General features: G+C 41.3%; 1 protein-coding gene across 6 annotated transcripts in view; it reads left to right on the top strand.

Moving 5' to 3' along the window:
- ARHGAP33 (Rho GTPase activating protein 33) overlaps positions 1 to 23107 on the top strand; it is an 80759-nt gene extending 57652 nt beyond the window's left edge. For all 6 annotated transcript variants that reach the window (XM_077260224.1, XM_077260221.1, XM_077260222.1 and 3 more), the window contains 10 exons: positions 8097 to 8241; positions 8372 to 8454; positions 8556 to 8663; positions 8875 to 9005; positions 11291 to 11465; positions 16092 to 16225; positions 16308 to 16376; positions 16712 to 17260; positions 18374 to 18738; positions 20722 to 23107. In XM_077260224.1, the coding sequence (XP_077116339.1) occupies positions 8097 to 8241; positions 8372 to 8454; positions 8556 to 8663; positions 8875 to 9005; positions 11291 to 11465; positions 16092 to 16225; positions 16308 to 16376; positions 16712 to 17260; positions 18374 to 18738; positions 20722 to 21732 (2770 nt within the window). In that variant the 3' untranslated portion in view covers positions 21733 to 23107. The remainder of the gene's footprint in view (positions 1 to 8096; positions 8242 to 8371; positions 8455 to 8555; positions 8664 to 8874; positions 9006 to 11290; positions 11466 to 16091; positions 16226 to 16307; positions 16377 to 16711; positions 17261 to 18373; positions 18739 to 20721) is intronic.
- Positions 23108 to 23388: the final 281 nt, after the last annotated feature.

Below are 23388 nucleotides of genomic sequence, written 5' to 3'. Positions count from 1 at the left end.
AACGTTGCAGGAGGTGGAATAAATATGTGGTTCTTTTTTCACAACTGCTGTGGTGCTGTCCCTTTTTTATATTTTTTTTTTATATTTGGACTAAGAAAATTACTGATCACATACGTCTCCATCCAATTTCACTGAGCGAGAGCGAGGGGGCAAAATGTCCCCTCTAGCTGTGCAAAGTTGGAGAGACAGACCCCAAAAGACTGCAGACAAAGCTGGAGAGAAAGGTGGTCCTACAAAGTATTGACTCGGGGGGGACTGAATACAAACGCACGGCACAATTTTTAGATCTATATTTTTTAAATAATTAGAAAACCCTGTATCATTTCCTTTACACATCATAAATACTTGCTGCTTTGTGTTGTATCACAGAAAATCCCAATAAGATTCATTTTAAGTTTGTGGGTGTAATATGAAAAACGTGGGAAAAGGACTCGCCCGGCGGCCATCTTACATAATATATATATAATTATAGAGAGAGAGAGGACAACTACTATAATACTGCTCCTATATACAAGAATATAACTACTATAATACTGCCCCTATGTACAAGAATATAACTACTATAATACTGCCCCATATGTACAAGAATATAACTACTATAATACTGTCCCCTATGTACAAGAATATAACTACTATAATACTGCCCCATGTACAAGAATATAACTACTGTAATACTGCTCCTATGTACAAGAATATAACTACTATAATACTATCCCTATGTACAAGAATATAACTACTGTAATACTGCCCCCTATTTACAAGAATATAACTACTATACTACTGCTCCTATGTACAAGAATATAACTACTATAATACTGCTCCTATGTACAAGAATATAACTACTATAATACTGCTCCTATGTTCAAGAATATAACTACTATAATACTTCTCCTATGTACAGGAATATATAATACTGCCCCTACGTACAAGAATATAGCTATTAAAATACTGCCCCCTATGTAGAAGAATATAACTACTATAACACTGCCCCTATGTACAAGAATATAACTACTATAATACTGCTCCTATATACAAGAATATAACTACTATAATACTGCCCCCTATGTACAAGAATATAACTACTATTTTACTGTCCCCTATGTACAAGAATATAACTACTATAATACTGCTCCTATGTACAAGAATATAACTACTATAATACTTCCCCATGTACAAGAATATAACCACTATAATACTATCCCTATGTACAAGAATATAACTACTGTAATACTGTCCCCTATTTACAAGAATATAACTACTATAATACTGCTCCTATGTACAAGAATATAACTACTATACTACTGCTGCTATGTACAAGAATATAACTACTATAATACTGCTGCTATGTACAAGAATATAACTACTATAATGCTGCTCCTATGTACAAGAATATAACTACTATAATACTGCTCCTATGTACAAGAATATAACTACTATAATACTGCACCTATGTACAAAAATATAACTACTATAATACTGCCCCTATGTACAAGAATATAACTACTATAATACTGCTCCTATGTACAAGAATATAACTACTATAATACTGCTCCTATGTACAAGAATATAACTACTATAATACTGTTCCTATGTACAAGAATATAACTACTACTAGATGGTGGCCCGATTCTAACGCATCGGGTATTCTAAAATATGTATGTCCACGTAGTATATTGCCCAGCCACGTAGTATATTGCCCAGCCACGTAGTATATGGCCAGTCACATAGTATTTTGCCCAGTCACATAGTATAATGTTCCATGCAGTTATGGCCCCATAGATGCCCCATATAATGCTCCATGCAGTTATGGCCCCATAGATGCCCCATATAATGCTCCATGCAGTTGTTTATGGCCCCATAGAAGCTCCATACAGCATTGTACCAGATGTAATGCTGCTGCAATAAAAAAAATTACATACTCCCCTCTCGTCGCTGCTCCTCAGCGTCCCATCTCTCCGCACTGACTGTTCAGGCAGTGGGCGGCGCGCACACTAATACGTCATCGCGCCCTCTGACCTGCACAGTCAGTGAAAGAGGACGGGAAGACGGAGCGGCGCCCGGCGGATGGAACGCGGACAGGTGAATATGAAATACTCATCTGCTCCTGACGCTGTCCCTGCCTGTCCCATGGTACCGCAGCTTCTTCGCGCAGGGCCTGTGGTGACGTCGCGGTCACATGACCGTGACGTCATGGCAGGTCCTTGTTGCACACCAAACTTAGCACCGAAACCTGCCGCTTGCATGGACCGGTCACCGGAGCGTCGGAAAGACGGCAGAAGGTGAGTATATGATGATTTGTTATTTTTTTTAAATTATTGTTCACATTACATGTTTTTACTATTGAAGCTGCATAGGCAGCCTCAATAGTAAAAACTTGGTCACACAGGGTTAATAGCGGCGGTAACGGAGTGAGTTACCCGCGGCATAACGCGGTCCGTTACCGCTGGCATTAACCCTGTGTGAGCCGTGATTGCGGGGAGTATGGAGCGGCACTGACTGCAGGGGAGTAGGGAGGGACTAATCGGACTGTGCCCGTCGCTGATTGGTCGCGGCAGCCATGACAGGCAGCTGGCGAGACCAATCAGCGAATGAATAACCGTGACGGAAGTTGCCGACAGACAGACAGAAGGACAGACAGAAAGACGGAAGTACCCCTTAGACAATTATATATAGATAATACTGCCCCTATGTACAAGAATATAACTACTATAATACTGCCCCCTATTTACAAGAATATAACTACTATACTACTGCTCCTATTTACAAGAATATAACTACTATAATACTGCTCCTATGTACAAGAATATAACTACCGTATATACTCGAGTATAAGCCGACCCGAGTATAAGCCGACCCCCCTAATTTTGCCACAAAAAACTGGGAAAACTTATTGACTCGAGTATAAGCCTAGGGTGGAAAATGCAGCAGGTACCGGTGAATTTCAAAATTAAAAATAGATGCTCCATACCGTTCATTATGGCCCCATAGATGCTCGACATAAAGCTGTGCCACATATAATGCTCTGCACCGTTCATTATGGCCCCATAGATGCTCGACATAAAGCTGTGCCACATATAATGCTCTGCACCGTTCATTATGGCCCCATAGATGCTCCACATAAAGCTGTGCCATATATACAATGCTCTGCACCGTTGTCCCATAGATAGCTGTGCCATATATATAATGCTCTGCACCATTGCCCCATAGCTGTGCCATATATGCTCTGCACCGTTGCCCCATAGCTGTGCCATATATATAATGCTCTGCACCGTTGCCCCATAGCTGTGCCATATAGTGCTCTGTACCGTTGCCCCATAGCTGTGCCATATAGTGCTCTGCACCGTTGCCCCATACCTGTGCCATATATATAATGCTCTGCACCATTGCCCCATAGCTGTGCCATATATGCTCTGCACCGTTGCCCCATAGCTGTGCCATATAGTGCTCTGCACCGTTGCCCCATAGCTGTGCCATATAGTGCTCTGCACCGTTGCCCCATAGCTGTGCCATATAGTGCTCTGCACCGTTGCCCCATAGATACTCCACATAAAGCTGTGCTGCTGCTGCTGCTGCTGCTGCAATAAAAAAAAAAAACACATACTCACCTCTCTTGCTTGCAGCTCCTCAGCGTCCCGTCCCGGCGTCTCTCTGCACTGACTGATCAGGCAGAGAGAGGCGCGCACACTATATGCGTCATCGCGCCCTCTGACCTACACAGTCACTGCAAGAGGACGCGAAGACAGAGCGGTGCCCGGCGGGTGGAACGAGGGAAGGTAAATATGACATACTTACCTGCTCCCGGCGTCCCGCTCCTTCCCCCAGGCAGCTGGTCTTCGGTGCCGCAGCCTCTTCCTCTATCAGCGGTCACCGGCACCGCTTCATTAGAGAAATGAATAGGCGGCTCCGCCCCTATGGGAGGTGGAGCAGCCTATTCATTTCTCTAATGAGCGGTCCCATGTGACCGCTCAGGGGAAGAGCTGCGGCACCCGGAGACCGTGGGACGGGCAGGGGGAGCGTCAGGAACGCCGGAACTAGGTGTGTATATGACAGTCCTCACCCGCCGACCCCACCACCGATCATGACTCGAGTATAAGCCGAGAGGGGCACTTTCAGCCCAAAAATTTGGGCTGAAAATCTCGGCTTATACTCGAGTATATACGGTACTATATTACTGCTCCTATGTACAAGAATATAACTACTATAATACTGCCCCCTATTTACAAGAATATAACTACTATACTACTGCTCCTTTGTACAAGAATATAACTACTATAATACTGCTCCTATGTACAAGAATATAACTACTATAATACTGCTCCTGTGTACAAGAATATAACTACTATAATACTGCTCCTATGTCCAAGAATATAACTACTATAATACTGCTCCTATGTACAAGAATATAACTACTATAATACTGCTCCTATGTACAAGAATATAACTACTATAATACTGCCCCTATGTACAAGAATATAACTACTATAATACTGCCCCCTATTTACAATAAAATAACTACTATAATACTGCTCCTATGTACAAGAATATAACTACTATAATACTGCTCCTATGTACAAGAATATAACTACTATAATACTGCCCCTATATACAATAATATAACTACTATAACACTGCCCCCTATGTACAAGAATATAACTACTATAACACTGCCCCCTATGTACAATAATATAACTACTATAACACTGCCCCCTATGTACAAGAATATAACTACTATAACACTGCCCCCTATGTACAAGAATATAACTACTATTACACTGCCCCTATGTACAAGAATATAAGTACTATAACACTGCCCCCTATGAACAAGAATATAACTACTATAATACTGCTCCTATGTACAACAATATAACTACTATAATACTGCCTCCTATGTACAAGAATATAACTACTATAATACTGTACCTATGTACAAAAATATAACTACTATAATACTGCTCCTATGTACAAGAATATAACTACTATAATACTGCCCCTATGTACAAGAATATAACTACTATACCATTGCTCCTATGTGCAAGAATATAACTACTATAATACTGCTCCTATGTACAAGAATATAACTACTATAATACTGCTCCTATGTACAAGAATATAACAACTATAATACTGCTCCTATGTACAAGAATATAACTACTATAATACTGCTCCTATGTACAAGAATATGACTACTATAATACTGCTCCTATGTACAAGAATATAACTACTATAATACTGCCCCCTATTTACAAGAATATAACTACTATACTACTGCTCCTTTGTACAAGAATATAACTACTATAATACTGCTCCTATGTACAAGAATATAACTACTATAATACTGCTCCTATGTACAAGAATATAACTACTATAATATTGCTCCTATGTTCAAGAATAAAACTACTATAATACTGCTCCTATGTACAGGAATATATAATACTGCCCCTATGTACAAGAATATAACTACTATAACACTGCCCCCTATGTACAAGAATATAACTACTATTACACTGCCCCTATGTACAAGAATATAAGTACTATAATATTGGTCCTATGTACAAGAATATAACTACTATAATACTGCCTCCTATGTACAAGAATATAACTACTATAATACTGTACCTATGTACAAAAATATAACTACTATAATACTGCTCCTATGTACAAGAATATAACTACTGTAATACTGCACCTATGTACAAAAATATAACTACTATAATACTGCCCCTATGTACAAGAATATAACTACTATAATACTGCCCCCTATTTACAAGAATATAACTACTATACTATTGCTCCTATGTACAAGAATATAACTACTATAATACTGCTCCTATGTACAAGAATATAACTACTATAATACTGCTCCTATGTACAAGAATATAACAACTATAATACTGCTCCTATGTACAAGAATATAACTACTAAAATACTGCTCCCTATGAACAAGAATATAATTACTATAATACTGCCCCTATGTACAGGAATATATAATACTGCCCCTATGTACAAGAGTATAGCTACTATAATACTGCCCCTATGTACAGGAATATATAATACTCCCCCTATGTACAAGAATATAACTACTATAACACTGCCCCCTATGTACAAGAATATAACTACTATTATACTGCCCCCTATGTACAAGAATATAACTACTATAATACTGCTCCTATGTGCAAGAATATAACTACTATAATACTGCTATGTACAAGAATATAACTACTATAATACTGCCCTATGTACAAGAATATAACTACTATAATACTGCCCCATGTACAGGAATATAACTACTATTATACTGCCCCCTATGTACCAGAATATAACTACTATAATACTGCCCTATGTACAAGAATATAACTACTATAACACTGTCCCCTATGTAGAAGAATATAACTACTATAATACTGCCCCTATATACAAGAATATAACTACTATAACACTGCTCCTAGGTACAAGAATATAACTACTATAATACTGCCCCATGTACAAGAATATAACTACTATAACACTGCCCCCTATGTACAAGAATATAACTACTATAACACTGCCCCTATGTACAAGAATATAACTACTATAATACTGCCCCTATATACAAGAATATAACTACTATAACACTGCCCCCTATGTACAAGAATATAACTACTATAACACTGCCCCTATGTACAAGAATATAACTACTATAATACTGCCCCTATATACAAGAATTTAACTACTATAACACTGCCCTCTATGTACAAGAATATAACTACTGTAATACTGCCTCCTATGTACAAGAATATATAATACTGCCCCCTATGTACAAGAATATAGCTACTATAATACTGCCCCCTATGTACAAGAATATAACTACTATAATACTGCCTCTATGTACAAGAATATAACTACTTTAACACTGTCCCCTATTTAGAAGAATATAACTACTATAATACTGCTCCTATGTACAAGAATATAACTACTGTAATACTGCTCCTATGTACAAGAATATAACTACTATAATACTGCTCCTATGTTCATGAATATAACTAAGATAATACTCCTATGTACAAGAATATAACTACTATAATACCGCTCCTATGTACAAGAATATAACTACTATAATACTGCCCCTATGTACAGAAATATATAATACTGCCCCTATGTACAAGAGTATAGCTACTATAATACTGCCCCTATGTACAGGAATATATAATACTCCCCCTATGTACAAGAATATAACTACTATAATACTGCCCCTATGTACAAGAATATATAATACTGCCCCCTATGTAAAAGAATATAACTATTATAACACTGCCCCCTATGTACAAGAATATAGCTACTATAATACTGCCCCCTATTTAGAAGAATATAACTACTATAATACTGCTCCTATGTACAAGAATATAACTACTGTAATACTGCTCCTATGTACAAGAATATAACTACTATAATACTGCTCCTATGTACAAGAATATAACTACTATAATACTGCTCCTATGTACAAGAATATAACTACTATAATACTGTCCCCTATGTACAAGAATACAACTACTATAATACTGCTCCTATGTACAAGAGTATAACTACTATAATACTGCTCCTATGTACAAGAATATAACTACTATAATACTGCTCCTATGTACAAGAATATAACTACTATAATACTGCTCCTATGTACAAGAATATAACTACTGTCATACTGCTCCTATGTACAAGAATATAACTACTATAATACTGCTCCTATGTACAAGAATATAACTACTATAATACTGCTCCTATGTACAAGAATATAACTACTATAATACTGCTCCTATGTACAAGAATATAACTACTGTAATACAGCCCCCTATGTACAAGAATATATCTACTGTAATACTGCCCCCTATGTACAAGAATATATCTACTATAATACTGCCCCTATGTACAAGAATATAACCACTATAATACTGTCCCTATGTACAAGAATATAACTACTATAATACTGCTCCTATGTACAAGAATATAACTACTATAATACTGCTTCCTATGTACAAGAATATAACTACTATAATACTGCCCCTATGTACAGTGTGTGCTGGTATGTGACTATGGCTGCTGTCACTTTTCCCGTCTCTCTCCAGACATGAGTTTGATAGTGAGCGGATCCCGGATTTATCCCGGGATACATACCTGCAGGACGTGCACTGTGTTAGTTCTCTGTGTAAGCTTTACTTCCGTGAGCTCCCGAACCCTCTGCTGACGTATCGTCTGTATCATCCGTTCACTGTGAGTAGACGCTGTAATGATTTCTGGGGTCCCGGCTACATTTGATTGTCCGTCCCCTTATTACTACATGCTGTACTGAATTTAACAGTGTCTGCTCTGATGAACCTTTGCGCTTTGTTGCCTCCATTAGGAAGCAATGTCCGCCGCTGCTGAAGAAGAGAAGCTCATTCGTGTCCATGACCTCATCCAGCAGCTTCCCCCTCCACACTACAGGTAGAGCCATGTTGGAAAGCGATGGGTTAACTATGTGCCTTCTCATATAAGGCTCTGATTTCACTGTAAGTACACCTGTGTTTTTTATCTCTACCCCACAGGACCCTTGAGTACCTGATGAGGCATCTGTCCTGTCTCAGCACACACAGCGACCGCACCGGCATGCACGCTCGGAACCTCGCCATTATCTGGGCTCCTAATCTCCTTCGGTGAGTCAGACATACCCAACCATTGTCCTTCTGAGGTTAGAGGCAATGATGGGGAATGTAGTACTGTGTGCCTCTCACAGACTATGCTGAGTTACAGCAACTCAGGAGACAGTATCACACATGAAATGGTTAAATGCATGAAAGTTTAGAACATTTGATGCCATGAAATTCCTTTTTATCTATATTTAGTTATACTTTATATCTCTCTCAGGTCCCGGGATATGGAGTCTGTTGGAACACCAGGGGCTGATGCCTTCCGGGAAGTGCGGGTACAATCGGTGCTGGTGGAATTCCTGCTGTGTAATGTGGAGACTCTATTTAGTGACACATTTACGTCAATTGGTAAGACATTTACCTGTCTACATTCGCTCTGTGCCTCAGCTGCTGCCCTCTTTTCTTGCATGTGACTTCAGTCTGTTTTACTGACTCTGCTACCTTTCCACCCCTCTGAAGACAACCTATAAATTATGATCTAGGTCCTGAGTATGTTTTAGTATTAATGCATTGTAGTTGATAAATTTCTAGAATGGGAGTTTACATTAAACTAGAAAAAATTAGGAACAGTAATGGGCACGTTCAAAACCCCACACTGCCCTAACAAGTCATATTTAGGAAGCTCTGACATTCCGCTTTTGTGATGATACTTTCTTAGGCTGCTTATGTGCCTTTTCAGGCGGCACGGGCTGAAATCCTCTGCACTCTTTGCTTTCTGTAGCTAAAAGACAGGTGCGTAGAAAGAATTAGGAACAGTAATGGGCACGTTCAAAATCACACACTGCCCTAAAAAGTAATATTTAGGAAACTCTGACATTCAGCCTTTGTGATGATACTTTCTTAGGCTGCTCATGTGCCTTTTCAGGTGGCACGGGCTGAAATTCTCTACACTATTTGCTTTCTGTAGCTAAAGACAGGTGCTCACAATTTTTTTTTTCTTGCCTGTGATGCAGCACCAGCTTTTGCCAACCTTCCTCCTGAGCTGATTTTCTCTTCTTGCATCCTTCTACGCCTTGACAGCGCTTCAATTAGAAAATTAGAATTGGCCGCTAAGGTTTAGCACCTAAATCCATTTCTGTCTACTTTTGTATTTCCCTTTTTTTTTTCTCTTTGCAAACTTCTTACTACCAGCAAAACAGTCCGGCCTCCGTCGAGCTTCTTGCACGTCCGTAAAGATTCACCTGTTAACCTTAGCCGAAGCTTGGTGCCAGTCCAAGAAGAAGACAGGCCCTTCAGAGATACCCCCAGATGGACTTAGAGAAAAATCAGAGACCGAGCTCAAGACTGACACCTAGTGGTAGAACTCAGAAGTGACACGGATGCTTTTAATTTAATTTATTTTTTTTAGCAAAACAGAGAGGCCGAAGCTTCAATGTGTTTTATAAGTTTTACCTTTTTGCTTATCTCTCGGGACTACGTTGCAATGGCGCTGGAAGCTTTTATAGAATGGTTTATAATAAAATTAGTCAAAAACTTTAAATTAACTTATTATTAGGCTTTACAAAACGCTGGTACAGATGTTTTTGCCATATTCCATATGTCTGTGAATGATGACAGCCCGACAGCCTCAATAAAAATGTTTTCTATTGACTTGATTTTATACTTAGGTTTTTTTATTTCATTCTTTTAAGTTCTCACTTGTAACTTTTTCCATTTTATTACATCTGTTATGATTTTTAATCCTTTTTATTGTTTGTACAATTTACTTCACTTGCAAATATTTCAGGCTCCTTTCCCTCCCAATATTTCACAATACTTGAGAATCTATGCAGAGTGCATCTTAAGAAGGTTTGAGATGTCTTCATGAGATTTTTGTACCAAGAGCCACCTTTAAACATCGTCCACACCTCCATTACGGCAACCATAGATTTTTATATTAGCAGTAACAGAGAAGGGATGCATTCTCACAATGATTGTCCCACCCCAATATACAGTGCAAAAAAATGGAAGTAGTAATGAAGATATGCAATATATTCAGATACATTATAGCTATGGAAGTGGAATGTCATTTTAAGGAGGATTTGTCATCAGGTCAAAAGTAAACAGTTTTTGCTTTTATTTTAATCCACTGCTCCCGAGTACTCCATTTTTTCTTAAAGCCGCCATACGTTTCCTTAGATATGGGCATTTTAAGTTAGACCTAGTCTTAATGGCCTTAACCAAGAGGGTATTAATCACAAAGTAATTATGTAGAACAGCGGAAAGACACGCCCATGAGGAGTCTTGTGTGCCATGCCCACGAGGAGTCTTGTGTGCCACGCCCACTTGTAAAGACCATAGAAATCAGCAGTGAATTTAAAAAAAAAAAAAAGGAATACACAAGGGGAAAGTGGTAATATAATTACCGCAAAAACTGGCCAATTTTGACCTCACCACAAAATTTTCTATAACTAATACTTTTTATGCAGAGATAGTATAAAGAGTATGTCTGCCAGACGTAATAAAGGTAAAATCCATCCAAAACTACTACTACATCAACCACTTTTAGAGCTTCTTACTTAAAATCTCTGTCACAACTTTCTAAGCAAAGCTCCAGTGATTTTATTGGTCCTTTATTTAGAATATTGTGTAGAGATTTCCATTAGGCAGCACCAAAATGTTATAAGCTATAATTCTCTCTTCTGTCCTTACAGGTCGCTGTGGGCCAATAAGACCTCGCTCTCTGGGTGGTTGTCCATCAGGTCGCCTTGTAAGTCTGCAGGAGGCTCAGGCACGGAGTCAGAGCCAAAGGGAGGCAGCCGAGAAACTAGGAGCTGAAAAAATTTCACCCAACAAGCAAGAGAGGGTGATAGAGAGCAGTGATGAAAGGTAACACATGGGCCCCTATGTAGAAGGATATACGGTAACTACTATAATACTGCCCCTATTTACAAGAATATAACTACTATAATACTGCCCTAATATGCAAGAATGTAGCTACTATAATACTGCCCCTATATGCAAAAATATAACTACTATAATACTGCCCCTATATACAAGAATATAACTACTATAATACTGCCCCTATATGTAAGAATATAACTATAACACTGCTCCTATGTACAAGAATGTAACTGCTATAATACTGCTCCTATGTACAAGAATATAACTACTATAATACTGCCCCTATGTACAAGAAAGTAACTACTATAATACTGCCTCTATGTACAAGAATATAGCTACTATAATAATGCCCCCTATGTACAAGAATATAACTACTATAATACTGCTCCCTACGTATAGGAATATAACTGCTATAGTACTGCTCGTATGTACAAGAATATAACTACTGTAATACTGCCCCCTATGTACAAGAATATAACCACTATAATACTGCCCCTATATACAAGAACATAGCTACTATAATACTGCCCCTATATGCAAGAATATAAATACTATAATACTGCCCCTATGTACAAGAATATAGCTACTATAATACTGCTGCTATGTACAAGAATATAACCACTATAATACTGCCCCCTATGTACAAGAATATAACTACTATAATACTGCCCCTATGTACAAGAATATAACTACTATAATACTGCCCCTATGTACAAGAATATAACTACTATAATACTGCCCTTATGTACAGGAATATAACTACTATAATACTGCCCCTATGTACAGGAATATAACTACTATAATACTGCTCCTATGTACAAGAATACCTACTATAATACTGCCCCTATGTACAAGAATATAACTACTATAATACTGCTCCTATGTACAAGAATATAACTACTATAATACTGCTCCTATGTACAAGAACATAGCTACTATAATACTGCCCCTATATGCAAGAATATAAATACTATAATACTGCCCCTATGTACAAGAATATAGCTACTATAATACTGCTGCTATGTACAAGAATATAACCACTATAATACTGCCCCCTATGTACAAGAATATAACTACTATAATACTGCCCCTATGTACAAGAATATAACTACTATAATACTGCCCCTATGTACAAGAATATAACTACTATAATACTGCCCTTATGTACAGGAATATAACTACTATAATACTGCCCCTATGTACAGGAATATAACTACTATAATACTGCTCCTATGTACAAGAATACCTACTATAATACTGCCCCTATGTACAAGAATATAACTACTATAATACTGCTCCTATGTACAAGAATATAACTACTATAATACTGCTCCTATGTACAAGAATACCTACTATAATACTGCCCCTATGTACAAGAATATAACTACTATATTACTGCCCCTATGTACAAGAATATAACTACTATAATACTGCTCCTATGTACAAGAATATAACTACTATAATACTGCTCCTATGTACAAAAATATAACTACTATAATACTGCTGCTATGTACAGGAATATAACCACTATAATACTGCCCCCTATGTACAAGAATATAACTACTATAATACTGCCACTATGTACAAGAATATATCTACTATAATACTGCTTCTATGTACAAGAATATAACTACTATAATACTGCCCCTATGTACAAGAATATAGCTACTATAATACTGCTGCTATGTACAAGAATATAGGTACTATAATACTGCTCCTATGTACAAGAATATAGCTACTATAATAATGCCCCCTATGTACAAGAATATAACTACTATAATACCGCTCCTATGTACAAGAATATAACTACTATAATACTGCTCCTATGTACAGGAATATAACTACTATAATACTGCCCCTATGTACAAGAATATAGCTACTATAATACTGCTGCTATGTACAAGAATATAACCACTATAATACTGCCCCCTATGTACAAGAATATAACTACTATAATACTGCCCCTATGTACAAGAATATAACTACTATAATACTGCCCCTATGTACAAGAATATAACTACTATAATACTGCCCTTATGTACAGGAATATAACTACTATAATACTGCCCCTATGTACAGGAATATAACTACTATAATACTGCTCCTATGTACAAGAATACCTACTATAATACTGCCCCTATGTACAAGAATATAACTACTATAATACTGCTCCTATGTACAAGAATATAACTACTATAATACTGCTCCTATGTACAAGAATACCTACTATAATACTGCCCCTATGTACAAGAATATAACTACTATATTACTGCCCCTATGTACAAGAATATAACTACTATAATACTGCTCCTATGTACAAGAATATAACTACTATAATACTGCTCCTATGTACAAAAATATAACTACTATAATACTGCTGCTATGTACAGGAATATAACCACTATAATACTGCCCCCTATGTACAAGAATATAACTACTATAATACTGCCACTATGTACAAGAATATATCTACTATAATACTGCTTCTATGTACAAGAATATAACTACTATAATACTGCCCCTATGTACAAGAATATAGCTACTATAATACTGCTGCTATGTACAAGAATATAGGTACTATAATACTGCTCCTATGTACAAGAATATAGCTACTATAATAATGCCCCCTATGTACAAGAATATAACTACTATAATACCGCTCCTATGTACAAGAATATAACTACTATAATACTGCTCCTATGTACAGGAATATAACTACTATAATACTGCCCCCTATGTATAAGAATATAACTACTATAATACTGCTCCCAAAGTATAAGAATATAACCACTATAATACTGCCCCTATATACAAGAACATAGCTACTATAATACTGCCCCTATATGCAAGAATATAACTACTATAATACTGCCCCTATATACAAGAATATAACTACTATAATACTGCCCCTATGTGCAAGAATATAACTACTATAATACTGCTCCTATGTACATGAATATAACTACTATAATACTGCTCCTATGTACAAGAATATAACTACTATAATACTGCTCCTATGTACAAGAATATAACTACTATAATACTGCTCCTATGTACAAGAATATAACTACTATAATACTGCCCCTATGTACAAGAATATAACTACTATAATACTGCCCCTATGTACAAGAATATAACTACTATAATACTGCCCCCTATGTACAAGAATATAACTACTAAAATACTGCTCCTATGTACAAGAATATAACTACTATAATATTGCCCCTATGTACAAGAATATAACTACTATAATACTGCCCCCTTTGTACAAGAATATAACTACTATAATACTGCTCCTATGTGCAACTGCTCCTATGTGCAAGAATATTACTACTATAATACTGTCCCTATGTACAAGAATATAACTACTATAATACTGCCCCCTTTGTACAAGAATATAACTACTATAATACTGCTCCTATGTGCAAGAATATTACTACTATAATACTGTCCCTATGTATAAGAATATAACTAATATAATACTGCTGCTGTGCAAGAATATAACTACTATAATACTGCCCCTATGTACAAGAATATAACTACTATAATACTGCTCCTATGTACAAGAATATAACTACTATAATACTGCCCCCTATGTACAAGAATAGAACTACTATAATACTGCTCCTATGTACAAGAATATAACTACTATAATACTGCGCCTATGTACAAGAATATAACTACTATAATACTCCTATGTACAAGAATATAACTACTATAATACTGCTCCCTATATGCAAGAATATAACTACTATAACACTGCTCCTATGTACAAGAATATAACTGCTATAATACTGCCTCTATGTACAAGACTGTAACAACTATAATACTGGTCCCTATGTACAAGAATATAACTACTATAATACTGCTATGTACAAGAGTAAAACTACTATAATACTGCCCCTATGTACAAGAATATAACTACTATAATACTGCTCCTATTTTCAATAATATAACTACTATAATACTGCCCCTATGTACAAGAATATAACTACTATAATACTGCCCCTATGTACAGGAATATAACTACTATAATACTGCCTCCTATGTACAAGAATATAACTACTATAATACTGCCCCTATGTACAAGAATATAACTACTATAATACTGCTCCTATGTACAAGAATATAACTACTATAATACTGCACCTATGTACAAGAATATAACTACTATAATACTGCTCCTATGTACAAGAATATAACTACTATAATACTGCTCCTATGTACAAGAATATAACTACTATAATACTGGTCCCTATGTACAAGATTATAACTACTATAATACTGCTATGTACAAGAGTATAACTACTATAATACTGCTCCTATGTACAAGAATATAACTACTATAATACTGCCCCCTATGTACAAGAATATAACTAGTATAATACTGCCCCTATGTACAGGAATATAACTGCTATAATACTGCCCCCTATGTACAAGAATATAACTACTATAATACTGCCCCTATGTACAAGAATATAACTACTATAATACTGCCCCCTATATACAAGAATATACTATAATACTGCTCCCTATCTACAAGAATATAACTACTATAATACTGCTTTTATGTAGAAGAATACTACTGATATAATGCTATTACTTTTATAGGAAAGGTCCGCGTAGCAGGAAGAAATCTGGCGGTGGAAGCAGCTGGAGAACATTTTTTGCTATAGGAAAACATTCATCACAGCAGAAGAAGTCTCGCTCTGGTGGTCTCCGGGAGACTGCGGCCCACCAACGAGGTGATGTATAGTATTGTTATCGTTACTATTGCGTTTCTTGCTGACTGTTTCCTTACTCCTCTCTCTTTTTCTTTCCCTGCAGTATTGGAATCGGTGACGCTGCGCTCGGCTAAGAGCGAGGAGTCGTTGTGCTCTCACACCAGCGGGACTGGTAAATCTTCTATTTTTCTGACTCTGACCTGTGACACGATCACCTTGTTGTTGTGGTTGGTGCAGGTCTATATTTTGGGGGGCTGCGCTGCGCTCCCCTCTGCTGTGACAGGTGGGATTATTGCACCGTGCGTCCAGCAGGGGGAGCTCCTTTCACGTCTCAGCATTTATAATGGAGCCGTCTGTGATTCTCAGCATGGCGGAGGAGGGCTGGGGGCTATTAATGGCGTCTTAGGTCTCCCGAATTTATAAATTGTTGAGAATGGAGCAGTATCTGAGCATTTCCCGGACATTGTATTTGGGTAACTGCTCTGTCTTTCTCTCGTTCCTTTTTAGGGTTTCACCGGACCTCGCGCCTCCGCCGCCCGCGCTCCACAAGTGACGGCCTCACCACCCGGCTGCCACATTGCCGCTCAGCAGAAAGCCTGGCACAGTCGTCCCCTTCTCCCCCCGGGGTGCCGTCCCCTCCTCCCACAGCAGGGCGTCCCCAGTCGGCATGGATCGAGGCGGACCTGGACCTGTCGCCGCCGCTCCCGGACATGGATGGTCTTGGCTTTGACCCTTTATCTTTCCGTCTGTCTTTTTCTGACCATGAAGAAGTTAAGTCTCCTACAATAGTCAGAGCAGAAGTGACGAGCCAAGGCCATTCCCTACCTCGCCGACTCAGCCTGTCGCCCACCGGTGGCTGCTCCCCATCCCCGTCACACAGCCCCCCGGAGCGCTTGGTCACAGAGAAGGGGAACCAGGGACCCCGCAGTCTGTCTCCTCCGCCTCAGATGCTGAACATGCTGCTTCAGTCCTGTCAGCTGCGACTTGGCGAGACCTGTCTGAAGGAGGTGAAGGGAAAAGCAACTGGGGCTCCCAACCAGGAAGACCCCCCAAAAGGTTTGTAGCCATGTCGGTCTGCTCAGGCTGACAACCACCTTCAATCATATGGCGGTTGTCAGTCTGAATGGTAGTGATTCACCCCAGCACTGCCGCTCTGGTGGTCCCCTGTACTTCCAGCACCGCAGTTTGGTGGTCCCCTGCACCTCCATCACCGCAGCTATGGTGGTCCCCTGCATCTGCAGCTCTGGTGGTCCCCTGCACCTCCAGCACCGCAACTCTGGTGGTCCCCTGCACCTCCAGCACCGCAGCTCTGGTGGTCCCCTGCACCTCTAGCACCACAGCTCTGGTGGTCCCCTGCACATCCATCACCGCAGCTCTGGTGGTCCCCTGCACCTCCATCACCGCAGCTATGGTGGTCCCCTGCACCTCCAGCACCACAGCTCTGGTGGTCCCCTGCACCTCCATCACCGCAGCTATGGTTATCCCCTGCACCGCAGCTCTGGTGGTCCCCTGCACCTTCAGCACCGCAGCTCTGGTGGTCCCCTGCACCTCTAGCACCACAGTTTGGTGATCCCCTGCACCTCCAGCACCGCAGCTCTGGTGGTCCCCTGCACCTTCAGCACCGCAGCTCTGGTGGTTCCCTGTACTTCCAGCACCGCAGTTTGGTGGTCCCCTGCTCCGCAGTTTGGTGGTCCTCCACCGTCCCTGCAGAGATTATGTCACTGTTATAGTTTATGGGATCTCTGCAGCCAATCACTGGCCGATATGAACAGCAGGATACTGTGTAGATGAGTAATTGGCTGCAGCAGTCCTGTGAATCATGTACAGCATGTGACTAGCTACAGGATGGTGGGGGCCTCCGTAGTGCTGGGAAGCGAGAATCTGAAGGTGAATTCTCTTTATTTTATTATGGTCTCATATTTGCTGCTAAATTGCAAATTTTATAAAATCCTGAACATTCCCTATTAAAAGAAATCTGTGTCGTGTCTGTCGTGTCTGATGCTCCGGTGCCTCCCAGAGCTGCATTCAGAATGCTGCCAGCACTGACCCATCCGTCTGTGACTGCAGCTCTGGCTGTGACTGGAGTATCAGACGCCCATACACTGTGAATGCCGCGAGGATTTGGACACGTACTGAACACCTATCTGTGTTTTAACCCCTTTCTCACAGGAGTGATGCTCTCTCCACAGCAATCCGCTCCCCCTCCACCAATGTCCGTTATGCGACAGCTGCCCCCTCCGCCACCGCCCAAGGATCCTGCTCGGGTTATGGCCTTGAAATTGGCGGAGAGCGCCCAGCGAGCCCTCCAGTCTTCAATATCCACTGGGACAGTCCCTGCAAAGTCATCGCAGAGATCGGGGCCCCCGCACCCCGCCACCTCGGTGTTCAGACGTTCCCTGTCCATGGAGTGCAGTGAGAGCTCCGCACCAAGGGAGGGTCCCCTGTACTCAGAGCTGCGGCCCCCCGTAATGTGCCCCAGTGAGAAGATCACCACCCAGCATCGGCCACCAAGACCCCAGGTGCACAGTACAATGGTGAGGAGGCTCAAAGGCATGCTAAATATTACATAATACTATCGAATGGCCCATATCTGCACAGACCAGTGATGCTGCTCTTCCAAGACCAGTATAAAGTGGCACCAATCTTTATAGACCAGTATAGGGTGGCACAAGACATTACAGACCAGCATAGGATGGCGCAGGACATGACAGACCAGTGTAGGGTGGAGCAGGACATCAGAGACCAGTATAGGTGTATAGGTGGCGCTGGACATCAGAGACCAGTATAGGTGGCGCAGGACATCAGAGACCAGTATAGGGTGGTGCAGGCCATCATAGGCCAGTATAGGGTGGCACCGACCTTTACAGACAAATATAGGGTGGTGCAGACCATCACAGACCAGTATGGAGTGGCGCAGGCCATTAGAGACCAGTATAGGGTTGCACAGGCCATCACAGACCATTATGGGGTGGCGCAGGCCATCAGAGATCAGTATAGGGTGGCACAGGCCATCAGAGACCAGTATAGGGTGGTGCAGGTCGTCAGAGACCAGTATAGGGTGGTGCAGGTCGCCAGAGACTAGTATAGGTGACGCAGGCCATCATAGACCAGTATAGGATGGCGCAGGATATGACAGACCAGTGTAGGGTGGAGCAGGACATCAGAGACCAGTATAGGTGGCGCTGGACATCAGAGACCAGTATAGGGTGGTGCAGGCCATCATTGGCCAGTATAGGGTGGCACCGACCTTTACAGACAAATATAGGGTGGTGCAGGCCATCATAGGCCAGTGTAGGGTGGCACCGACCTTTACAGACAAATATAGGGTGGTGCAAGCCATCACAGACCAGTATGGGGTGGCGCAGGCCATTAAGAGACCAGTATAGGGTTGCACAGGCCATCACAGACCAGTATGGGGTGGCGCAGGCCATTAGAGACCAGTATAGGGTGGTGCAGGCCATCAGAGACCAGTATAGGGTGGTGCAGGCCATCAGAGACCGGTATAGGGTGGTGCAGGTCGTCAGAGACCAGTATAGGTGACGCACAACCTCAGAGATCAGTATAGGGTGGTGCAGGACATCACAGACTAGTGTATGGCTGGAAAGGCCACTTACTATCATTATATGAAGGTATGGACTGTGTGTAGTAACACAGGTGATTGTAGGTGCCAGAGGTCATTGTTGGCAGTGTATGGCAGCAGAGGTCCTCGTGGGCGGAGTATGGCGGTAGAGGTCGTCGTGTATGGTGGCAGAGGTCGTTGTGGGTGATTTATGGTGGCAGAGGTTGTCGTGGGCGGCATATGTGGCAGAGGTCCTCATGGGCTGTGTACGGTGGCAGAGGTTCTCGTGGGCAGCGTACATCGGCAGAGGTTCTCGTGGGCGGCGTATGGCGGCAGAGGTCCTCGTGGGCAGTGTACGGCGGCAGAGGTTCTCGTGGGCAGCGTACATCGGCAGAGGTTCTCGTGGGCGGCGTATGGCGGCAGAGGTCCTCATGGGCTGTGTACGGTGGCAGAGGTTCTCGTGGGCAGCGTACATCGGCAGAGGTTCTCGTGGGCGGCGTATGGCGGCAGAGGTCCTCGTGGGCGGCGTATGGCGGCAGAGGTTCTCGTGGGCAGCGTACATCGGCAGAGGTTCTCGTGGGCGGCGTATGGCGGCAGAGGTCCTCGTGGGCAGTGTACGGCGGCAGAGGTCCTCGTGGGCAGTGTACGGCGGCAGAGGTCCTCGTGGGCAGTGTACGGTGGCAGAGGACCTCTTGGGCAGAGTACGGGTCTTCATGGGCAGTGTACGGTGGCAGATGTCCTCGTAGGCAGTGTACGGCTGCAAAGGTCCTCGTGGGCAGCATACGGCGGCAGAGGTCCTCGTGGGTCTTGGGTGGCGTACGGCGGCAGAGGTCCTTGTGGGTCTTGGGCGGCGTACAACAGCAGAGGTCCTCGTGGGTGGCGTACGGTGGCAGAGGTCACCATGAGCTTATTTAGCGGCACTCGCTTACTTTTCTTCTTTACGTCTTTGCTTTGGCAGGCAGCCGGATCCACTCCACTAGATCTCCGAAAAATGGCCCCAGCTGCCGCCCCTCCTTCACGAGCGCCTCGTCTGCATACGAGGTCTGGCAGCCTTCCGGCCCCTCCAAGCATTTTTCCTCCGCGCACTCGTCCACCCCCATACAGATTCCCGGAGGAAGGACCTCGGATGCCTCCACACCGCAATGCTCCTCCTTGGCCAGAGCCCGAGGGCCTCTATTATGAAATTTTGGGAGACCCTCCTCATCCTCATATGGCACCACTCAATGCTTCATATGGATTAATCCAGTCGCCTTGGCCCTATCTGGCGTCCCCTCCGTCTCACCCTCATTCTGTTCCCCCACCTGGTTGGTATGGGCGCCCTCCACCGGAGCCAGAGCTTCTGAGTTACCAGCGTTGGGATAGGACGCCTCCCGCACACTTGCGTCCGTATGTTGTGGGGGGAAGCATCCCGTACTCGTATATGGGGACCACAGATGGTAGAGGTCAGTCTATCACTTCACGACTTCAACAAGGAAGAAGGGAGGAACCAATTTATGTGAATCTCCCCCCAAAAACAGATCTGGGGGGTCATTTCCAAGGCAATCGAGACTCCACAGATCCAAAACCAGACCTGCCACATAAACATCCTCGCGGCCCACCCCCAAGTATGGCAAGGCATGAAAGTTTTGGAGACCCTCAAGCTGCAAAAAAACAACACAACTCCCAACCGCTAAGAAGGGAGGGGTCACTTAGCTTTTTTCGCCCACCTCCACTTTCTCACACCGGGATGTGGGGCACACAACCTAAATACCAAGAGGGTAGAGACCCTCCAATTATCACCTATGAGAATCCTGGAGGAGGGGGCCAGAGAATGGGCTTTGTGGCTCCGCATTGTATGATGTCAGAGGGAGGGACTCTGTATGGAAACCTGGAGCAAAGAGGACCCCCACACAGGTCGGCCACCCCCGCAGGATTCATGGGATCACCCTGGACGGTTCACACTGAGGGACAAACGCGGAGTTACTGCTGAGAGAAGACCTTAAAACCATCTTATTGTAGGTTTCACTTATTTCGAATCACATATTTGATAGTTGGTCTCTTCCAAGCCACGCCCACGAGGAGACCGAAACCAAACAGCAGATCATTTGTGCTGGAATTCGTAACTTGTTGTGTTTAGTGATTTTGTGTGGGGATGCGGGAGCAATTTCACCTCAATTTACAAAAAGGAAAACTACGTTAACACTTAGTGTGTGTGTGTGTGTGTGTGTGTGTGTGTGTGTGTGTATATATACACTATGTCACAAACCAATGCAGTCTGTGGATTGCACTTCCATGCAGGGGTTAATGATAATTGATGACCTATCCCAGCAGACAGATCCCCATACAATTATCCATGTCCATGTCTGCTTCGAGATGGGCAGGAAGTGGGTCTGAAAGCAAATTAAGACTTGGATTATGCCCAGTATTAAATCACCGTCACGGGCTGCGATTATTTATTCCATTCCATGGTAATTGCACTCGTTTTATTCTCCGCTTCCTTCTGCTGCATAGGGGGCTATAATGTGCGCTGATGTCATCAGACTCATATATGATGTCACTTATATACTGCAATCTCACCTTTTCTACCTATCCCCCACATATTGGCTCGTGCCTTCAATTCCCCCTAGAAACTTGGAACTTAAAAATAAAAAACGTAGAATTATTTTTATTTATTACACAAAAATCTAATTAGATTTTTCAAATATTTTTTTTTTTAAATGTCAATTCTTTATGATCATTTTTCCCAGCAACTAAAAATGTACAATTCAACTTTTCCTTCTTTTTTTTATTTTTTTGTCTCGTGTTATTCAATCACATTTTTTGGCACCAAATTCTTCATAATGGTTCACGTGGAGTAATGAATTTTGCACAAAATAAAAAATCGTCTAAGTTTTTATTTTTTTTCCTGTATTTTATTTGTAAATAACCTTGTTACATTGTGTAACTGAAGCCCCGCCCCTGAGGAAACACCAGCCCTTCCTCCGAGGAAACCTCTTAATGCAACTTAATCCGAAATTGAAATTACAGAGCCCTCTTTCTTTTTTTTTTTCTTTTTTTTTTGCACCTGATTAGAGCAATTGTCCTTTTAAAAAGCCACAAGAAAAAAAGATCGGCAGATGTTGTACTCTAGTTTAATTGCGCCAAAGTTTGAGACTTTTTAAAACAGTTGCACATGATGAGTTGGGCTATAAACAAAAATTAGTGAATTTAATTAAAAAGAAAAATGGGACCAAGGTTTAAAAAAAAAAAAAAAATCCATCAAATTGTATCTTAAAGATAATTTATCAAAATTGCATTTTGAGTTGAAAAAAAATAAAAAAAATTTGTGTAAAGAAAAAAAAAAACATTGCTTCCTTTTAACCAGTCCCTTTAAAAAAAAAAAAAAAAAAAAAAGTGATATGGAAAGTAGTAACTTTCTATGCCAGATATTCAACATTTGTTTTTTTTACCTTTTGCATTCATGAAATTGTGGATTTGCTTTGCACCAAGGCTTTTCTTGCAGGAGGGCGGCACGCCGGGTGGAATTGATCAGCGCCGGCTGCGGATTGTCATTTGTCTTGGTGAACGTTAATGCAGAGCTGAAGAGCTAATCGGCATCCACTTAGGCGGCTGGTAATGAAGGTTAATGACTATTACCCTCATGTAA

The sequence above is a fragment of the Ranitomeya variabilis genome, chromosome 4 (genome assembly GCF_051348905.1).
Source record: "Ranitomeya variabilis isolate aRanVar5 chromosome 4, aRanVar5.hap1, whole genome shotgun sequence".
In the NCBI taxonomy this organism is placed as follows: domain Eukaryota; kingdom Metazoa; phylum Chordata; class Amphibia; order Anura; family Dendrobatidae; genus Ranitomeya; species Ranitomeya variabilis.
The sequence above is the reverse complement of the archived record's forward strand: the minus strand, read 5'-3'. Positions and strand labels throughout refer to the sequence as shown.